The sequence below is a fragment of the Chrysochloris asiatica genome, unplaced genomic scaffold (assembly GCF_000296735.1).
Source record: "Chrysochloris asiatica unplaced genomic scaffold, ChrAsi1.0 scaffold00006, whole genome shotgun sequence".
Lineage (NCBI taxonomy): Eukaryota > Metazoa > Chordata > Mammalia > Afrosoricida > Chrysochloridae > Chrysochloris > Chrysochloris asiatica.
The window spans coordinates 28,108,966-28,126,186 of NW_006408524.1; the positions used below are offsets into that span (position 1 = coordinate 28,108,966).

The 17,221-nt window shown below is 45.3% G+C and overlaps 1 protein-coding gene across 1 annotated transcript in view; it reads left to right on the forward strand.

Annotated features, from left to right (window-relative positions):
* DFNA5 (deafness, autosomal dominant 5) overlaps nucleotides 1-15,566 on the forward strand; it is a 70,296-nt gene extending 54,730 nt beyond the window's left edge. The window contains exons 5-9 of the mRNA XM_006832281.1: nucleotides 1,148-1,312; nucleotides 4,033-4,160; nucleotides 7,970-8,165; nucleotides 10,979-11,052; nucleotides 15,333-15,566. Coding sequence (XP_006832344.1) covers nucleotides 1,148-1,312; nucleotides 4,033-4,160; nucleotides 7,970-8,165; nucleotides 10,979-11,052; nucleotides 15,333-15,566 — 797 coding nt within the window. The remainder of the gene's footprint in view (nucleotides 1-1,147; nucleotides 1,313-4,032; nucleotides 4,161-7,969; nucleotides 8,166-10,978; nucleotides 11,053-15,332) is intronic.
* The last annotated feature ends 1,655 nt before the right edge of the window (nucleotides 15,567-17,221 follow it).

The following is a 17,221-nucleotide window of genomic DNA, read 5'->3' on the forward strand; positions in this document are numbered from 1 at the left end:
AAAGTGTTTAAGGAAACTTGTCTTTTTATACTTAAAAAACCCCCAAAAACTTACTATGGAAAATTTTACAAAGTAGTAAAAGTATTAAAAATCCTTACCTATCTAGTATCCAGCTTCAGTAACTTGAGTCATGCTTCATCTATACCTTCACCCCACCTTTTGCTCCCAGCAAATTATTTTGAAGTAAATCCTAGGTATTATATGAGTACCTCCAAAAGCTTGGTAGAAAATGGAATAGAAAGATAATAGAATTTTTTCCATAAACTTTCTGAAGCCCCCTTTGTTGTTTTTGTCAGTAAATATATCAGTATTTCTAAATGACTTTTTTTCCAAGACTACTGTTGCCTTTACTGAACTTTTCATTCATAGATGCATATAGAACATTCTGTATTCTTTTGCACCTGCCTTTTTTTCACTCAGCATAATATTTGTGAGATTCATTCATATAATTGCAGAAATCAATAGTTCATTTTGATTGCTGTTCTGTTTACTAGTGGAAGAAAGTTAAGGTTCTTTAAAAAACAAAAAACACTGAGCCACAATGCCATTGTGCGCATGAGTACATTGATAAGAATTTCTTAATACCATCTCTGTCCACATTTTCCCAGTTGTTTCATATATGGTGGGGTTTTTTTGTTTAGAGTTCATATCAGAAAAAGGAAATACTTCTAATGTTTCTAATATAAAAGTGTTTGAAAAATTGCTTCCTGTCTGTTCAGAGTATACACTGTTAAGAACAGTCATTTCTCATGTATTTGTATGAAATGTCTGGGTATATTTTGTTCAAACAACATAACATGTTGGAAACAGGCATGAAATGGGGTGGGGGTGAGGACTGGTGTGTTTCTCGACCCCACTAGGTAAGGCTGAGGGTCTATAAAAGGAGCCCTGTTATCACTATGGGCCAAGTGTTGATCTGTTAACTGAAAGGTGGGTGATGAATGCACCAGCTAATCCACAGGAGAAAGATGAGGCTGTCTTGGAAAATCTAGACAGTCCTGGAAATGCAAAAGGAGCAGTCCTACTCTGCCTGTAACGTCGCTATGCGTTGGAATCAACTAGAAGGCAATAGGGTTGGGTGTGGTTTTGGGGTCTAAGATGTACCAGTGACTCTGTGCCTTACCTGACCTTCTCTCCTTTGTTACAGAATTCTGCCTCCTCCAAGGGAAACATGGTGGCTTTGAACACGAGAGGTCAGGGCACTCCGTGGAACTGGACCCCATGGTCTTTAGAATGTTTACCTATACCGACATGCCGGATGCTGGACCTGGAACTTCTTCCCCTGCGGGACCACTCAGCGCTTTGAAACAAGGTAGTGCCAACAGTGGGGGCATGGGGTGAGCACAGTACCCCAAGATGTGGTGTGGCCTTCAGGATCAACATCTCTTATGTAAGCAAGGATGGTCAGTGGCCCTGTAGAAAACATGGGGCAGAGAGGCTGGTGTGGGATGCACCTTGGCTGGGGTCCCAAGGAACCTCAGACGTGGATACTGTGTTTTGAGGCATGCCTCTTGTCATCAAGTTGCTTTTGACGCATGGTGCCCCATATGTTAGCGTAGAATTGTTCTCTAGGGCTTTCTTGACTGTAATTTCGGTGGAAGCAGATCTCTTGGGCCTTCGGAGGTGCTGCCGGGTGGTTTGAATTGCCACCTTTAGGTTAGCAGCTGAGGGTAAACCATTTGTGGTGCCCAGAGGCCTCTATCCTTAATGGAGCAGGGTGGAAGACTGAAGCCTGAAGGAACCAGGCCCTGGCATTGTTCCTTTGTCTTAACCACAGAAGCTCTTTTGACCACTAAGAATAGCTAGTCCAGTAGCAAAGGTAGAGAACCCAGAGTTTGTATCGGCTTCATTAGTTAGGCTTTGGTGTCAAGACAAATGACACTTTGCTAATGTTGTTAGCGTGCTCTCATGGGGGCTCTGTATCCACATGGCATGAAGCCGTGTGTCACCTCAGGGGGCAGCAGTACCTGTGACATGTCAGTGGTAGTCTGAGGCACCGAACTAGCATATCTGGGATGCACCTCGAGTACCCTTTACTCTCCGTGCCATCTTCTGTTATAAATGCTGTGTTGTTGGCATTTTGAGTCTGGGGTGAGTTTTTTTTTGCTAGGTGTGGGGAGTATTGTGGGTTTTAATAGTAGAGGAGTTAAGAAGTTGGGCAAAGAAAACAAGGAAATATAATTAGGTAAGAGCTTAGGGAACAGCTTATAACAGCTCAGACTATGCTCTGGCTTGAAGGCTTAGAAGAATGACAACAGGCACCAGTGGGTTCCAAAGCAGATTCTTTTGTTTCTTTAACAAAAAGGCCAGAACTCGCCAATCTTAAAATAAGGCTTTGGGGTGGGCATCAGGGTGTTAGTCCCCCCAGAGGCGCCATGAAAGAATGACCTGATGATCTACTTCCAGAAAGACAGACTTACTGAACACCCCGGGGAGCACAGTTCTCCTCGGACACACACGTGGTTGCCACGAGTGGGAGTGGACAGGATGGCAGCTCTTTCGTTCCCATCGTATGCGGGGCTGTAGGCCTCTCCTCTGCCTTTTTGGAGATTGGGAATTGGATGTGATTTCAGCTGCTACTTAAGCCATATGGCTGGTTAGAACCCAGTAGCCATGACCCCACAGCCTTGACCTTCATGACGGGGATGTCTGTGAGCTGCAGCTTTCCTAATCTCCCCACAAGTCCTCCCTTTGAGTTCGTTTTGGTCATCCTGTGGGTGGAGAGGGGTAGGAGTTGGCTTGGCTTTGGTGTCCTCAGATCCTAGACTAACCAGGACATTACAGCATTATCTGGGGCTGGCAGAGCCCTACTGTCAAGTCCACTCTGAATCATAATATCCCCAACCTGGGCTGACTCATGTGTGGCCGACTAGAACTGTGCTCCATAGGGTTGGTTTTTCAGAAGCAAACTGCCAGGCCTTTCTTGTGAAGTGCTTCTGGGCAGATTCAAGTCCCTAACCTTTCAGGTAGCAGCCAAACCCATTGACTATCTACAACAATAAATTCCAGCAGAGGCCTTGTTGTCCTTAGTTGCCAAAGGATTGTGACTCATGGCCACCCCATGTGTGCAGAATAGGATTGCTCCATAGGGTTTTCAAAACTCTGACCTTGTGGAAACAGATCACTAGGCCTGTCTTCCAAGATGACTAACTGCCACCCTTTCGGTTAGTAACCATCGTGCAGCACCAGTTTGTGTTTATGGTAGTATTCCTGTGTCTGTCAGTTACTGCTGTTACGCAGACCTCTCTGCGGGACTTTCTACAACTGCTGGAGTTTGTCATCTACCCACGTGGTGCATTTAGTCATCAATATGTATCTCTGCCTTATGAAAGCATGATCCTTCCCATCAGGTGCTTGTTTAATATTTTTAAATACACTTTGGTTAGTTGTATTAACAACTTTTTACTATCTCTTAAAATTTTTTAATAAGGATTTATGTGGGTGAGGCTCCCAAGCAGCCTGCAGACAATGTAAACAGCAGCAGAATGGATCTCGGACCTCATCCTCGAGGAAGGGTGGGAAGGAAAGGGATCACTGTGTTTGCTGGGAAACTATGAGAGCCAGGCCCTTTGGAAACTGTGCCTTAAATTTTAAAGAATACAAAGTCTGCAATGAATTAGAAGGGTGCGAAAAATAATGTACTTTGGAATTTGTCTAGCTTAAAGCATCATGAAAGTACCGACTAATGTTTATTAATTCAGGCTTGACGGTATACTTCTGCAGAAATCATGCTAAAGAGCAGTCTAAATGACTTTTCCAAAAAGAATTGATTGGACTTAATTTAGTGAGTCATTAGAGAAAACACCGGAGCCTGAAATACAAAAGTGGGCTTCTCTTCTCTCTCCCTTCCTTATGACAAGAGTTTGGTGGCTTACTTACTGAGAAACATTCCCGAGTCCCACTGTGACTTTGCAGGTGGAAATATTAAGAAAAGAACTGAAGAGAGCGGACTTTAAAAAGCAAGAGATGCTTGTCTTTGCTGTAAGACATGCACAGCCATCCTCAACTAAGTATGCTCTGTTGCTTTAACAGATGCTCTGCTCTTGGAGAAGAATTTTCATCCCTTTGCGAAGCTGCCAGAGAAACAGAAGATAGTTCTGAGCAACATCCTGCAGAGGATTCTACTTGATGATGAATTATTGATGGTCCTGGAAAGTGTGGTAAGTCTAGACATTCTCAGAGCAGTATCTTCACTCTGGGTTTTCTGGAAACCTGTGTGGGCTACACATGTCTTGGGACAAGACTCTGACATTCCTTTAAAAACATATCTACCTTCTTTTAACCCTCAACCTTGTTCTCTTTCTCTCCGACTTGCACATTCTTAGTTTCCTCAATGCAGAAAGGCTGCTGGCATTAGCGATAGAGTTGGTATATTACTTTTTTACGACTGTTGAAATGATCACAAACCTGGAGACAATAGACATGGAATTTCTCACAGGTCTGGAAGCCAAATGTCTGAAATCAAGAGTGTTTACAGTTTGCAGGACCATGCACCCTCCAAAGGCTCTGGAAGAGGATCCTTCTTTGTCCCTTCCAGTGTCTGCTGGCTTCTAATGTTTCTTGGCTTGTGGCCACATCATTCCAATCTCTGCCTCTATGGCCTGTCTGTTTTTACCGACTCTCAAAAGAACCTCCATCATTGGATTCAGGGTACCTCCATCATTGGATTCAGGGCCCACCCTAATTGGCCCACCCTAATCCAGGATGTTTTCATTTTTACCTCATTCCAAGTACAGTGTCATTTTGAGGCTACATGGGGACACAACTCAGAAAGGCCACTATTTAACCCACTGCAAAGGGGACATCTGGCAGGACCCCAAAAGTCATCCTGTTTTATTTAAACAGGGAAGTGGGCCTTTGCATTGTTCTGTTTTGCAGCAGAAGGAATTCCAGGGAGGCTTAACTCTTGCTGTGATGGGGGACACACCAGCTACCAACCTCCATGTAACCACGTTTTGTGTCCTTTATCTAGAGCTGAGGCACTAGGAATCAAATTTTCTTTCTCCGCTATGCAGAGAGTTTGAGCTATGATGTAATGCTTTATGGTTTCCAGGAAAGCAAAACCAGGGAACCATATATTCATTCTGTTGTTAAGTGCTATCTAGTTGGTTCCGACTCATAACAACCCAAAACATATACATGTATATATAAAAAGAGAAGTTTATTATCAAAGAATTGGCTCACAATTGCAGAGTCCCAGCTCCCCTAGCAGAAGAGAAAGTCCCTCCTGCATGTCCATTATATTGGGAGCAGGCTGCACCCCAATGATGCATCTATCTCTTCAACTGATTGTCCTCTCATCATAGAGCTAACTGTGCTTGTATTCAGTTTCATCAGCATGGGACTAAGCACATCCCAACTGCTAAACCTCTGGCAATCCTGGCCTAGTCAGGTTGACACAAAACCCTAATCAATATAGTATGCATATTATTTTTCCCTCTTGAAATTTTTTTGTCACTTAGTGTTGTCACATAGAGACTCTGTGCCAAAGAGCAGCTGGTTTGAACCCACTGACCTTGGGTTCAAAGCAAGCTTGTGGTCGAGTGATTATCTCATAGTGCCATACCAGGACTCGATTAGATTGTGCCTAAAATACCTTAGTCACTGGCACTGAACCCACAGTGGTTGAAATCATCTTGCAGCTCAGGATACCTGTGCATTCGGGAGGCCCTGTTAGCCCCAGGGAGACACACAGGGTTCAAAAACTCTACTGACTTTTACTTCCAAGAATAGCTCCTTAGGATAGGAAAATGTCAGGCCAGCAGCTGCAGAAAGAAAGCACTGCCCCCTTGTCAGATGTGGAGAAGCAGGCTCGCCCCGGTGGGTGGTGGGGACACAGGTGGAGCTGGACAGGAGGCACCAAGCCAACAGAGTACTGGGTGGTGTTAAAGACCACACTGGGATGGCTTTGAAGACCAGCTGTGTCATTCCAAATTCAGAGCACCACTTCTGATAGCTTCCTCTGACAAGGAAGACCCTGGTTTCTGTATTCTTGGCATTCTTTGGTTCCTTGGAGATCTTCACCTGCCATCTGTCTTTCGTGCATTAGTTAGTGCTTGCTTATCTGTCTGTGCAGTTCTTTGTAAATGCAGAACATACCATAACAAAATCCGATTCCCAGGGAGGAAAAAGACCTGTGGATCTTTCTGATTGTTGTTAAGTACCAGTCAGTTCCAACTCACAGTGACCTGTCTAGGGTTTCTGAGGAGCAGTTGGTAAGTTTGAACCACCAACCTTGTGGTCCAGTATTATTCTATAGTGCCACACCAGAACTCCAATTTACCGCTTGGAAAACTTAGGGAGCAGTACTTCAATTCTGTTAGAGGGGGTCACTGTGAGTCAGAATTGCTAGGATGGTACACAGCAACGAAAAGGGAAAAAGAACTGGTGCTTCTGAAATTAATTTCGAGTGCAGCCCAAGAGGGGCAAGATCAGGAACACAAGAAAAAATGGATTGTTAGATGTCATGGAGTCAGGTTTGATATATGGGAAGATGAGAACATAACCATCTTGGTTGTTATGGATTAAATTGTGTCTTCTCATAATATGAAGATCAAAGAGCACAGCCTTCAGTATGGACTGCCCTTGAAGACAAAAATCCTCAGCACTGGACCAATAAATAACATCATGATAAGTGGAGAAAAGATCGGGGTTCTCAAAGGCTTCCTTTTGCTTGGCTCCACCATCACCACTCATGGAAGCAGCAGTCAAGAAAGCAAATGATGTTATTGTATTAGGCAAATCTGCTGCACAAGACCTCTTTGAAGTTTTCAAGAGCAAAGATATCAGTTTGAGGACTAAGGTGCACTTGACCCAAGCCATGGTCTTTTCTATAGCTTCATAAGCCGGTGAAAGTTGGACAGTAAGGAAGTTGGACAATAAGGAAGACCATAAAAGTACTGATGCATTTGAGTTGGTTGTGACTCAGCGACCCTGTATAGCGTTTCTGAGGAGTTTCTGTTTGATTTGAACCTCCGGCCTTGGGGTTCAAGCTGACCTTGCTTAGTGAATTTTGAAAGTACCATGGACTTCCCAGAAGTACAAAAGATATGTGTTGGAAGAAGTACAGCCAGAATGCTCCTTAGAAGCCAGGATGGCAAGGTTTTCTCTCTCATACTTTGGACACATTATCAGGAGGGGCCAGTCCCTGGAGAAGGACATTATGCTGAGTAGAGGTCCTACAGAATAATTCGCTGGACTGCAAGGCTGTTGGTTCAAACTCAGCAGCCACTACACTGAAACCCTATACAGGGTTGCTATGAGTTGGAACCAACTCATTGGCACTTACCACTTACCAACAATAGAGGGTCAGAAAGTAAGAGGAAGACCCGCAATGTGATGGATTGTCACAGTTACAACAGCAATGGCCTCAAGTGTAGCAAACACTGTGAGGATGGATCACTGGGCAGTGTTCTGTTCTGTTGTGTATAGGGTCATGATGGCACCAATAATAACAAAATTAGCCTTTGTTAGGCTAATAAGACCAGAACCTTGTAGGGTGTGCCCTGCACTTAAAATAGCAAGCACTAATGGGAGATAGACAGGTGGAGATCTCCGAGGAAGCAGGGAACCTCAGAACTACAGAGACAAAGGGTCTTACCCCAGACCTGGTGCTGAATTCAGAATTCTTACCTTCTGAGCCACGAGAAAAGAAACGTCTGTTCTTTAAAACCATCCCATGATAGTGGCTCTAAATAAAAAAGAAGATTATGGTGTTCCAGCCTCTAGCCATGCTTCCAGCTGCCACCTCCATCCGCAGTGGCCACCAAGCCGCCCTGGCACCACCCACTGCTTCCTCTGCTCAGTGCCTCTTGTCCAGATTCACCTGTCCCCCAGCCACCGGGCTAGCTGCTTCTCCACATCTGCGGGGTGACTGACATTCTTTCTGCAGTGCTGGGCCCCAGGGGTGGTGAAGGCACAGGGTGTAGGGGTTCACCAGCCTGCCTCTTCTCTCCCCTCTGCCCTGCAGTTTGATGATGTGGCCCATGGCCTCTCGCCCCCACTGGCAGCGATGCGGGAGCTGATGCCTCTGCAGCAGCAGGACCTGACGACCTTTCTGCAGTTGGTGGGCTGTAGCCTGGTGGATGGGTACCCGGGGCAAGAGGCCGCCCTCAGCAACCAGGAGCTCTTTGCAGCAGCCTACTGCTTGGTCAGCGCACTAGCAGGTATGTAAAAAGAAAAGAAATGGCCGTTGTTGCCTAGAAATCACTTTCCTCCCTGTACATGGTACTTGGGGATGCTTTGGTACAGATTGTTCCCTCCCTTTCAGCAGTACAGAGAGGACGCTAGGGGCAGGCGGAGGATGTTGACAGAATTACCATGAGGGCACAGACTAGCATGAAGGAAGTCTTTCTGCCTCCTATCCCCCGTGTTGGGGCCGGCTCTTTTGATACATACCCCCTCAATCACAGAAATCACCTCCCAAAATACAGCCTGGAACTGAGGGGCAGCAGCATTCGTTTGTGGACTGATCTCCTTTCAGCTCTGGGATCCTCTTGTGTGGGTCTGTATCCTTACCTCCCTGGCCTGCATGCAGTGTGGTCACTGCTGGGCCCAGCGTGGGCTCCACAACTTCCATGTTACCAATTGGCCCTCCCAGAGCAGCGACATCCTGTCATGAGGGGGTGGATAGAGACTGACAACACAGCCCTTCCTCCCCTCCCATCTCTCTGCTTCTCCCCTCACCGGGCATCTGTGGAATGAGAAGGGGGTTACCTTTTATGAGGAAGCAGGGCTTTCAGTTCCTTCTCAGGAAAATAAGATGTGGCAAACCAGCCTCTGTGTCACCAAGAGCTTCCTTCCAGGGTGGTATGAGTCAGGGCATTGGGTTCCTGACACATTCAGAGTCCCTTCCCTGGACCTCAACTCAGGAACTGCTATTCCTCTCATTCCCCCTCGCCCTCCCCCCTGCCACACACACACACACACATACACACACACCAGCTTTATCACCTGAGGAATGTGTCATGTCCTGGATAAAAGTACGACTGCGTGACCAGGACAGGACCTACAGATCTGTTTCAGTGTTCATTGTTATGAAGTGCCATCGAGTCGGTTCCAACTCATAACAACCCTGTATAGGGTTTCTGTGGAGCAGCTGGTGGGTCTGAACTGCCGACCTTGTGGTTCGCAGTCCAGTGCTGTGTTAGCATTAATTTATTAGATTTTGGGTTCAGATATTCTGTCGGGGGGCTAATCCACATCTTGTAAGAAGCCTTTTCTTCACATAACCTATTACCTATTACTTACTGAGATGTTTCCATCAATGGGCTGGGCCAGTCAGGTCAGATAGTTGCACAAGGCTGCATTTGCAATCTACGGTAGTCCTCTCGCTGAGCCAGGCCACAGCTTCAAAGTCTCTGCCACCTTGCACAAGGGCAGCTCTTGGATTTGACTCATTAAACACAGTTGCTATTTCAGAGCTAGAAGCCCAGGGATTTGTGCGGTCTTTAAATGCAGCTGCAAAATCTCTGCAGCCAATTTCTAAAACCAAAGATGCCCTTTTCCCACCTCTCGGAACCTGTGGGCTCTCGAGCTCTGGTGAAAGTTCTTTTGTTAATGCCCTCAGTAATCCTGGCTCTTCTGGGCTGACCTTTCGCTGCTTCAACCTTTCTCTCCTTAGAATCTGGGAAAAGTGCTGGCATCAAAAAATGCCTCTTTTCACGTGCCACCTCCCCACCCCCGTCCTAAGTAATCATAGCTGATTTTAGCTTTGTGGTGCTTCTGCCCATTTAAAGGACTTCAGTGCCGGTGTCTGACCTCTCTTCTGAGAAGCCGTCTCCACTACTTTGAGCCCTAAAGTGAGCCTAGTTTGTAAAATAGAAACATTATGCGCAGGAGCAAGCAGAATCATTTATATGCCATTACAGGAGTCTATACTGTGCTTTGAAGAGCACTGGTGGCACAATGGTTAAAGTGCTTTGCTGCTACCCAAAAGCTCGGAAGTTCAAACGTACTGCTGCATACTGCAGGAGAAAAGATTCCGAAATGCTATGGGGCAGTGTAGGGTGGCTATGAGTTGGAACCGACTCCCTGGCAGTGAGTTTATATGGTCTTAGAAACCAGATGGAGTCCTGGTATGGCACTATAGGATAAACAATGGACTGCTAACTTCAAAGTCTGCAGATCAAACCTACCAGCTGCTCCTTGTAAACTCTACACAGGGTCACTATGAGTCAGAACCGACTCAATGGCACTTAACAAGGAGGCCCTGAGGTGGGAGGCAGCATCTAGTTCGTGTTCTCAAGAAAACCTGAGTGGGGCAGTAGTGTGAGTGGGTAAGCTCAGGCAGAGACTATTCTTCTACCTCATATTCTGAGCACCTAGCAACACTTGACTCCTTTTCTCTCTTGCCTTTTGAAGCTCAAAGGGCAACTTGTTCATCCCCTAAGGGAATTGGAGTCCTTTGAGGACCAGCTTCCATTCGGCTCTGGGAGGCATTTCCTCTCCGGGGCTCAGCAGGGCCCTCCTGTACCTGCTGTGGAACGCTAGGTGTGCCTGGAGCCCTGCTACGGTTTCCATCAGTTCTGTTGTGCCAGCCCTTCGGCCGGAGGCCACGCTGCAGTCTCCTCCTGAAATGTTTGATGGCATGGGTACAACCTTTCATAGTTTGCACAGTGCACTGACAAGACACCAAAACCCTGTGGTAAGTCAGATGAGGAAACTGAGGCTCCTCAGAGAGGTGTATACACATGCAGTGGGTGTTTTCTGGTTTTCCACACAGGCTCTCCTGTTTGTGTCTACAGCTCTTGATGGGCAGTGAATGCCAGGCAGTATCCTCTGATGGAACATAGCTGGTTTCTGGGCCCCTAGATCTGTTCTCAAAAAGGCCAGTGCTGCCTGTTTAGAGCTGTTCATTCATTTGTATTCAGCATTTACTGAACACCTACTCTGTCAGGCTGAGGCAAGTGTTAACCCTGGGCTGTTCCGGTTACTATGGATGTTTGGGGAACTGACTTATGATTTTTGTCTCTTGCAGAAATGCCAGATAACGCAACAGCTTTACTGGGCACTTGCTGCAAACTTGAGATTATTCCTACATTATGCCAACTGGTAAGGAGCTTTTCAGATGGGGATGGGTAGCAACGGGGATGAGGGGAGGCAGGTGCTTACACTAGGCTTCACAATCAGCAGCCCATTGCCATCGTGTTAATTCTGACTCATAGTGACCCTACAGGACATAGAGCAGAACCCTGCTCCCTAGGGTTTCCAAGGCTGTCCTCCTTATGGAAGCATACTGTCACATCCTTCTCCCTCAGAGTGGCTGGTGAGCTCGAACTGCTGACATTGTGGTTAGCAACCAAGTGCTTTTAACTGCTGATCAAGCGGGACTCCTGCCCCTTCAAGATAGGTTAAAAAAAATGAACCCGGTGGCCTTTGATTTAGTCTACCTCATGGTGCCCCACCCCACGTTATAGACTAGGACAATGCTTTGTCGGGTTTTGTTAGCTGTGAAATTTATGGAAGCAGATGATAAAGTTGCTGGGTGGGTTCCACTGCAACCTAAGTCAGCAACTAATCACAAACTGCCTTTGCCACCTAGACTCCTTCAAGATAGCTGGTTGTTGTTGCACTTATATGTAACATACGTGTGTATACACGTGTGTGTGTACCCAGAGTCTAAGTAGAGGCCCTGAGAGGAGGAATTCGATTGGTAAACCTTTGAGCAATGCCAGGATTGCAGCCCTGTCTTTAGATACCACATATTGTGTTGTGTGGAATCTTGGCCACGGTTGGTCTTGATGCAGAATGGTTAAGGAAGGAGCCAGACATCTGTGTTCTGCAGTGCATCAGATTCACAGGGAGGAGGAAGGTACTTAGGCGGGACTGCCTCGTCTGGGTGACCCCGTCAGTCTTTCTCATTCTCTCCTAAGCTTGGTACCCAAGAGCTTAACCCCAGAGGGTCAAGGTTAAGTTTTTAAAGTCACAAATTGGATCATTTAGAAGTTTCCGAGATGACTGTCACGTAGCTTCTGCAGGTGTGGTGCAGCTTGGGGCACCTAGCCTAACAGGCCAGCATGTTACGTGGGCCCAAGGACCACACAGCCTAGCACTGTGTTCAGCTCTGGAAAGAATGTGCTAGGGTAGATGACCTAGGTGTTACACTGTTGCTGTCAAATCTACTCCAAGTCATGGCAACCCCATGTATGTTTGGGGTACATATTCCATAGGGTTTTTAATGGCTGATAAGGGGGGCAAGTAGATCATCAGGCCTGCCTTTGAAAATGCCTGAGTGGACTCACAGCAACACTCTAGGATAGCGTTGAAGGGCTCATAGAGTTTCTTTACAGGAGTGGACAGCCTCACCTTTCTCCCATGGAATGGCATGCCATCAGGGGTCCTTGACTCTCTAGATTTGTGGTTGTGTGCCATCATGTTGATTCTCTTAGCAACCCTTAACAGGGTTTCCCGAGGAATGGCTGGTGGATCTGAACTGCTGACCTTTTAGTTAGGAGTTGACTGATTATCTTACAGGATCCCCACTTAAGGATTTTGTTGTTGTTGTTAAATGCCGTCGAGTTGGTTCTAACTCAGAGTGACCCTTGTATAGATAGGGTTTTCAAGGCCCTGAAATTGGTTACCTTATCTCCTCTGGGCACATTGAGCACTATGGTTGGTACTCTTAGTACCTCCTTTTGTAACAGGGACTGTGGAATCATTCCAGAGAGCAGTTTTAAGCATCACTTACAATTGTAAGCAGTTGGCCCAGATGAATGCTGTTTTCTTATACAGCAGCTGAAAAATGTGCCAGCTGAGGGTAAAGGAGTGGCGGCTAGCTCGGTTTTGGAAACCAGAAGTATCATTAGCTTAATTGTATGCATTGATGAGTAAGACTATAGCTTTGCCTCCACAGCCTGCTCCCTCTTGCAGCAGCTGAGTGTTCAGTATTTACAGAGCCTTCAATTCCATTGGGAAGTAGGAGCTCAGACCACATTAAGTGACCAACCTCTTCCCAGCACTCTCAGCATATCTTTGTGTTGCTTCAGTTTAAGCATAGCCACTAGAGCATACTTGAAGTTCCTAAATGGAAGGTGTCTGCTTTTACACAGGACTATCTACTGGCTGTGGTGCTGTAGGATAAGCATTGCACTGCTAACTACAAGGTTGGTGGTTCAAACCCACCAGCCATTCCATGGGAAAGATGAGACTTTGTGCTTCCGTCAAGATTTACAGCTTCAGCAACTATATACACAATTGCTGAGAGTCGGAATTGACTCGGTGGCAGTGGATTTGTTTATACACTTGCACAGAAGTCCCTGTATGGCACGAATGATTAAGCACTCAATGGTGGCAGTTCAAAAATCCCCGCCCCAGAGGTTCCTTGGGAGAAAGGCCTGGTGATGTGCTTCCTAAAGGTAACACAACCTTGCGCCTTGAGCGCCCTACTTAACAGTTCCGCTCTGCAACACACGGCGTCTCCGTGAATTGGAGTTGACTAAATGGCAACTGGTTTAAGCCAGTACAGCGGCATGTATTTGCTTGTTGGGGCCTCTCAGTGTCTTCCTGAGATTATATCTTCATATAATCTCTCCATAGATATATCATTAACGATGGGGCACAAAAGCTACCTCCATCCATGTCTCCTCTTGTCTGGGGGCTAGTGTGAGGGAGGCTATTTGAAGGGCATTTGAGAAAAGTTTCATGAACAAAAACATCTTTACCCAGAACTGGGACAAAGGTGAGTGAAGAGTCATTGTTAGGTGCTGCTGTCAGGTCACTATGGGTCTCTATGAGCCAGAAGTGACCTGACAGCGACAGGAGAATTGTCTCACAGGGCTTTTAGTCTAATCTTTAAAGCACAGACTTCTGGAGTCCCCCGTGGGTGACTAAGGAAGGAAACGGAATGAGCTGCGGAGATGGCATTCGCCCTTCTGCACCCATATAGCTCGTTCTGACATCACCATCTGAGGGGTGTTTAGTCGTTCTGTTAGTGCATGGGGTTGCTCTGAGTCACAGCCTTCTCAATAGCACCTAACAACATCAAGCCTGTGGTTATAGTGTATGAGTTGTTTTAAGGTGTAGCTTTATGAGATGGATTTTGGTAGTAAATTCACAAGCGCTCTTATATTCAAATATGTGTTACACTTTAGAAGCTGCGTCATACTTTCAAAATGGTTGCGATTGCACAGAACAGTTTTAGAATTTGGTGCTAAAAGTTTATTTCAAAATCAATGGTATACTTAAGATAGTTTCAAATCCAAGGGTTAAGTGTAAAAACATTATTATTAGAGTTCTAGTTCATATATGTGTAAGTTGATTACAAACATGCTTAAACATATCTGTGGGCTCAGTGGATGGCTGTAGACAAGTTCTCTCGGTACTATACTTTTTTTCTAAGCAAAGCCCAATCAAAAACAGTAGCTTCTGAGGGAAGCTACATTGAGAAATGACAGCTTCACATTTTGATATTTTATACTTTTTGACTAACCAATCAATACTCATTTGATATGTGAGCACTTGTGTTCTTGGCAGGATAAATGGTGAACAAGACAGATAAGATCCCTGTCTAATAACCAACCCCTGTTCTATTAAGGGGAAACGGACTCAACAGTGAACATCAGGAAGATAATGTCAGCTAGAACACAGTATAACTTACAGCAACCCAGTAGGATTCAGTAGAACTTCACTTGTGGTACAACGACTAACTCTCTTCTGCAGCCAAGTCACTGTTGGGTTCAAACCACCACCTTTCCAGCAGCTGAGCATGTAACCATTGCACCAGCAGGGGTCCCCAATCTGGAGGGCTGTGGTTAAGTGCCGTAGAGTTGGTTCCCATGAGTGGCTGGTGCGTTTGATCTGAGGGCAGAGAGAAAGATATACAGGGAAAAGGTTGAGAATGGACGTGGCAGCGTTTCAACTGTTAAAGGAAGAGCAACAGCAAAGGTCCTTCAGAATGTTGTTCACTCATAGCCACCCTGTATAGGGTTTCCAAGGAGCTGCTATTGGCTTTGAACTGCTGACCTTGTGATTTACTGTGCCACAACAGGTTGTTATCTACCTTTGAGAAGTTCATGAAAATATATTCAAAATTCTAATATGTTCATTAAAAGTCTTAAAAAAGCAAATCCTATCCACACTGTGGTCAAGAAAGGTATGCTCTGCCTGTCCCCTCTAATCCACTTGAGTTAATAGCTACAGTTCACAAAGCAGATCAGACAGAGGGCTCCGGGCAAATGGTATAATGATTCAGGTCTGAGGTTCTGGCCTGGATTAAGGCCTTCTTCCATCTTTTTGTTTTTTACCTCCACACTGACCTAGAACTGCATTGCTATTCAACCACGTAGATTTCTTGAACACTTTTAAAATATACTCCTTTACACATGTCATTTCAGCTTCGTTACCTTTCTGATGATCGATCATGTGATCTTCAGCACCCCACCTTGGCTCCTCTGGAAGACACAGAAAGGTTTGGGATCGCTCAGCACTTGTTCGCCTTGGCTGACATCGGGCTGGAGAGACTGCGGTCATCTGTGAAAGTCGTCATCCTGAAGGACTCGAACATCTTCCCACTGATTCTTTGTATTGCCCTGAATGGACTCTGTGCTTTAGACAAAAGACATGAGTAACGTCCTAAGAAGCTGGTGGTGGCTGTGTACCAACTCATAGTGACCCTGGAGAGGGTTTCCAAAGCTATAAATCTTTATGGGAGCAGAAAGCATCTTTTTCCTTCAGAGCAGCAGGTGGATTAGAATGTGGTTACCAACCCAGTGTGCCACTATTCCACCAGGATGCCTTCATAAGGAGATAACCGTACATATTCATTCTTGACCAAGGAAACGTTGATCAAGGTAACGAATTTACAAAACAGTTTAATAAGTGATGCATGATAAATGACCTCACTTTAACAACCACCTTTAAACAATTCTTATACAGGGAGGCCCTCTGGTGCCTGTGACCTAGTGTCTACGTTAAATTGCAGCACCTGAATATCAAAACTAGTTGCCATTGAGTCAATTCCAATTCATGGCAACCTTGTATGTGTCTGAGTAGAACTGTGCTCCACAGGGTTTGCAGTGGCTGATACTTTGGAAGTACACTGCCAGAACTTTCTCTCCTGAGACACCTCTGGCTAGACTTAAACTCTAACCTGTTGGGTTAACAGCCAAGTATGCACTAATCATTTGTAGCACCAGGACCTCCTAAAGAGCATAAGGTCATACAAGATCAGAAGAGGGTTGAAAATTCTAAGCTAACATTCCCATACACATTCACGCCTTTTCTTCTGAAGATTAGAAAATCATTTTCTTACATTTTCTACTTTGTTATACAAAATAGGATATTGACACTTTGATCCAAAAATTTATTTTAAATTCTGGCAAGAACTATTTTGAATGTACTATTATGTGATATGGTAATTGACAAATGAGTTGGAAATGCCAGAGATAATCACAGAATGGAGTACAGCTATTCCTCCACTGAACGAAATTATATTTGCAAGACACCCCTGACTTGGAATTCTGGGTATATTCATTTTATTTTACCTTGTTACTCTTTGAAGAGGAACCCCAGTAGCACCGTGATTAAACACTTGACTGAAAGGTTGGTGGTTTGGACCCACCAGCTCATCCATGGCTGTCTGTTTCCATAAAGACTCCAGCCTCAGGAACCCCATGGGCAGTTCTACCCTGTCCTATACAGTCACTAGAAGTTTGAATCAGCTCTGTGGCAGTGGGTTTTTGTATTTTTATTCTCAGATAAACATACTGATTCTGTGTTCAGAGCAGTATATTGATTTTCCACGCATTCTGGGAACTTTATATTCAGATTATGAACTGTGGGTGTATACTTGGTTTTTACTCTTGTTTTGATATCCTTCTACTATAAATAGCTTAGATGGTTCCCCTGGTGCCCTAATCCCATTGGCAGGATCTGCTAATAACCTTCAGGGACCCAAAGCTGCTACTCCTTTCCCTCAGCACAAAGACCTGGAGTTGCGCAGGTGCAATTTGCTTCACTTTGAACAAGGAGGCAGAAGGAGCAATTGTTGGATGAAAAGAAGGTTGTCCAGCTCACGTTCTTTTTAACCTCAACACCATCCACTTATCCCTTCCTGCCCTTCCGATTTTAATGCATGTTAAAAAGGAAGAGATGAAGCAGGGTAACCCTTTCCCTCTATTAAGAATGAGACTGTTAGGGATGGTGAAAATTTTTGAAATGATTGTACAACAGGATGAACCTACTTAATGTCACTGAAATGTACATGTAAAAAAATGTTGTGATA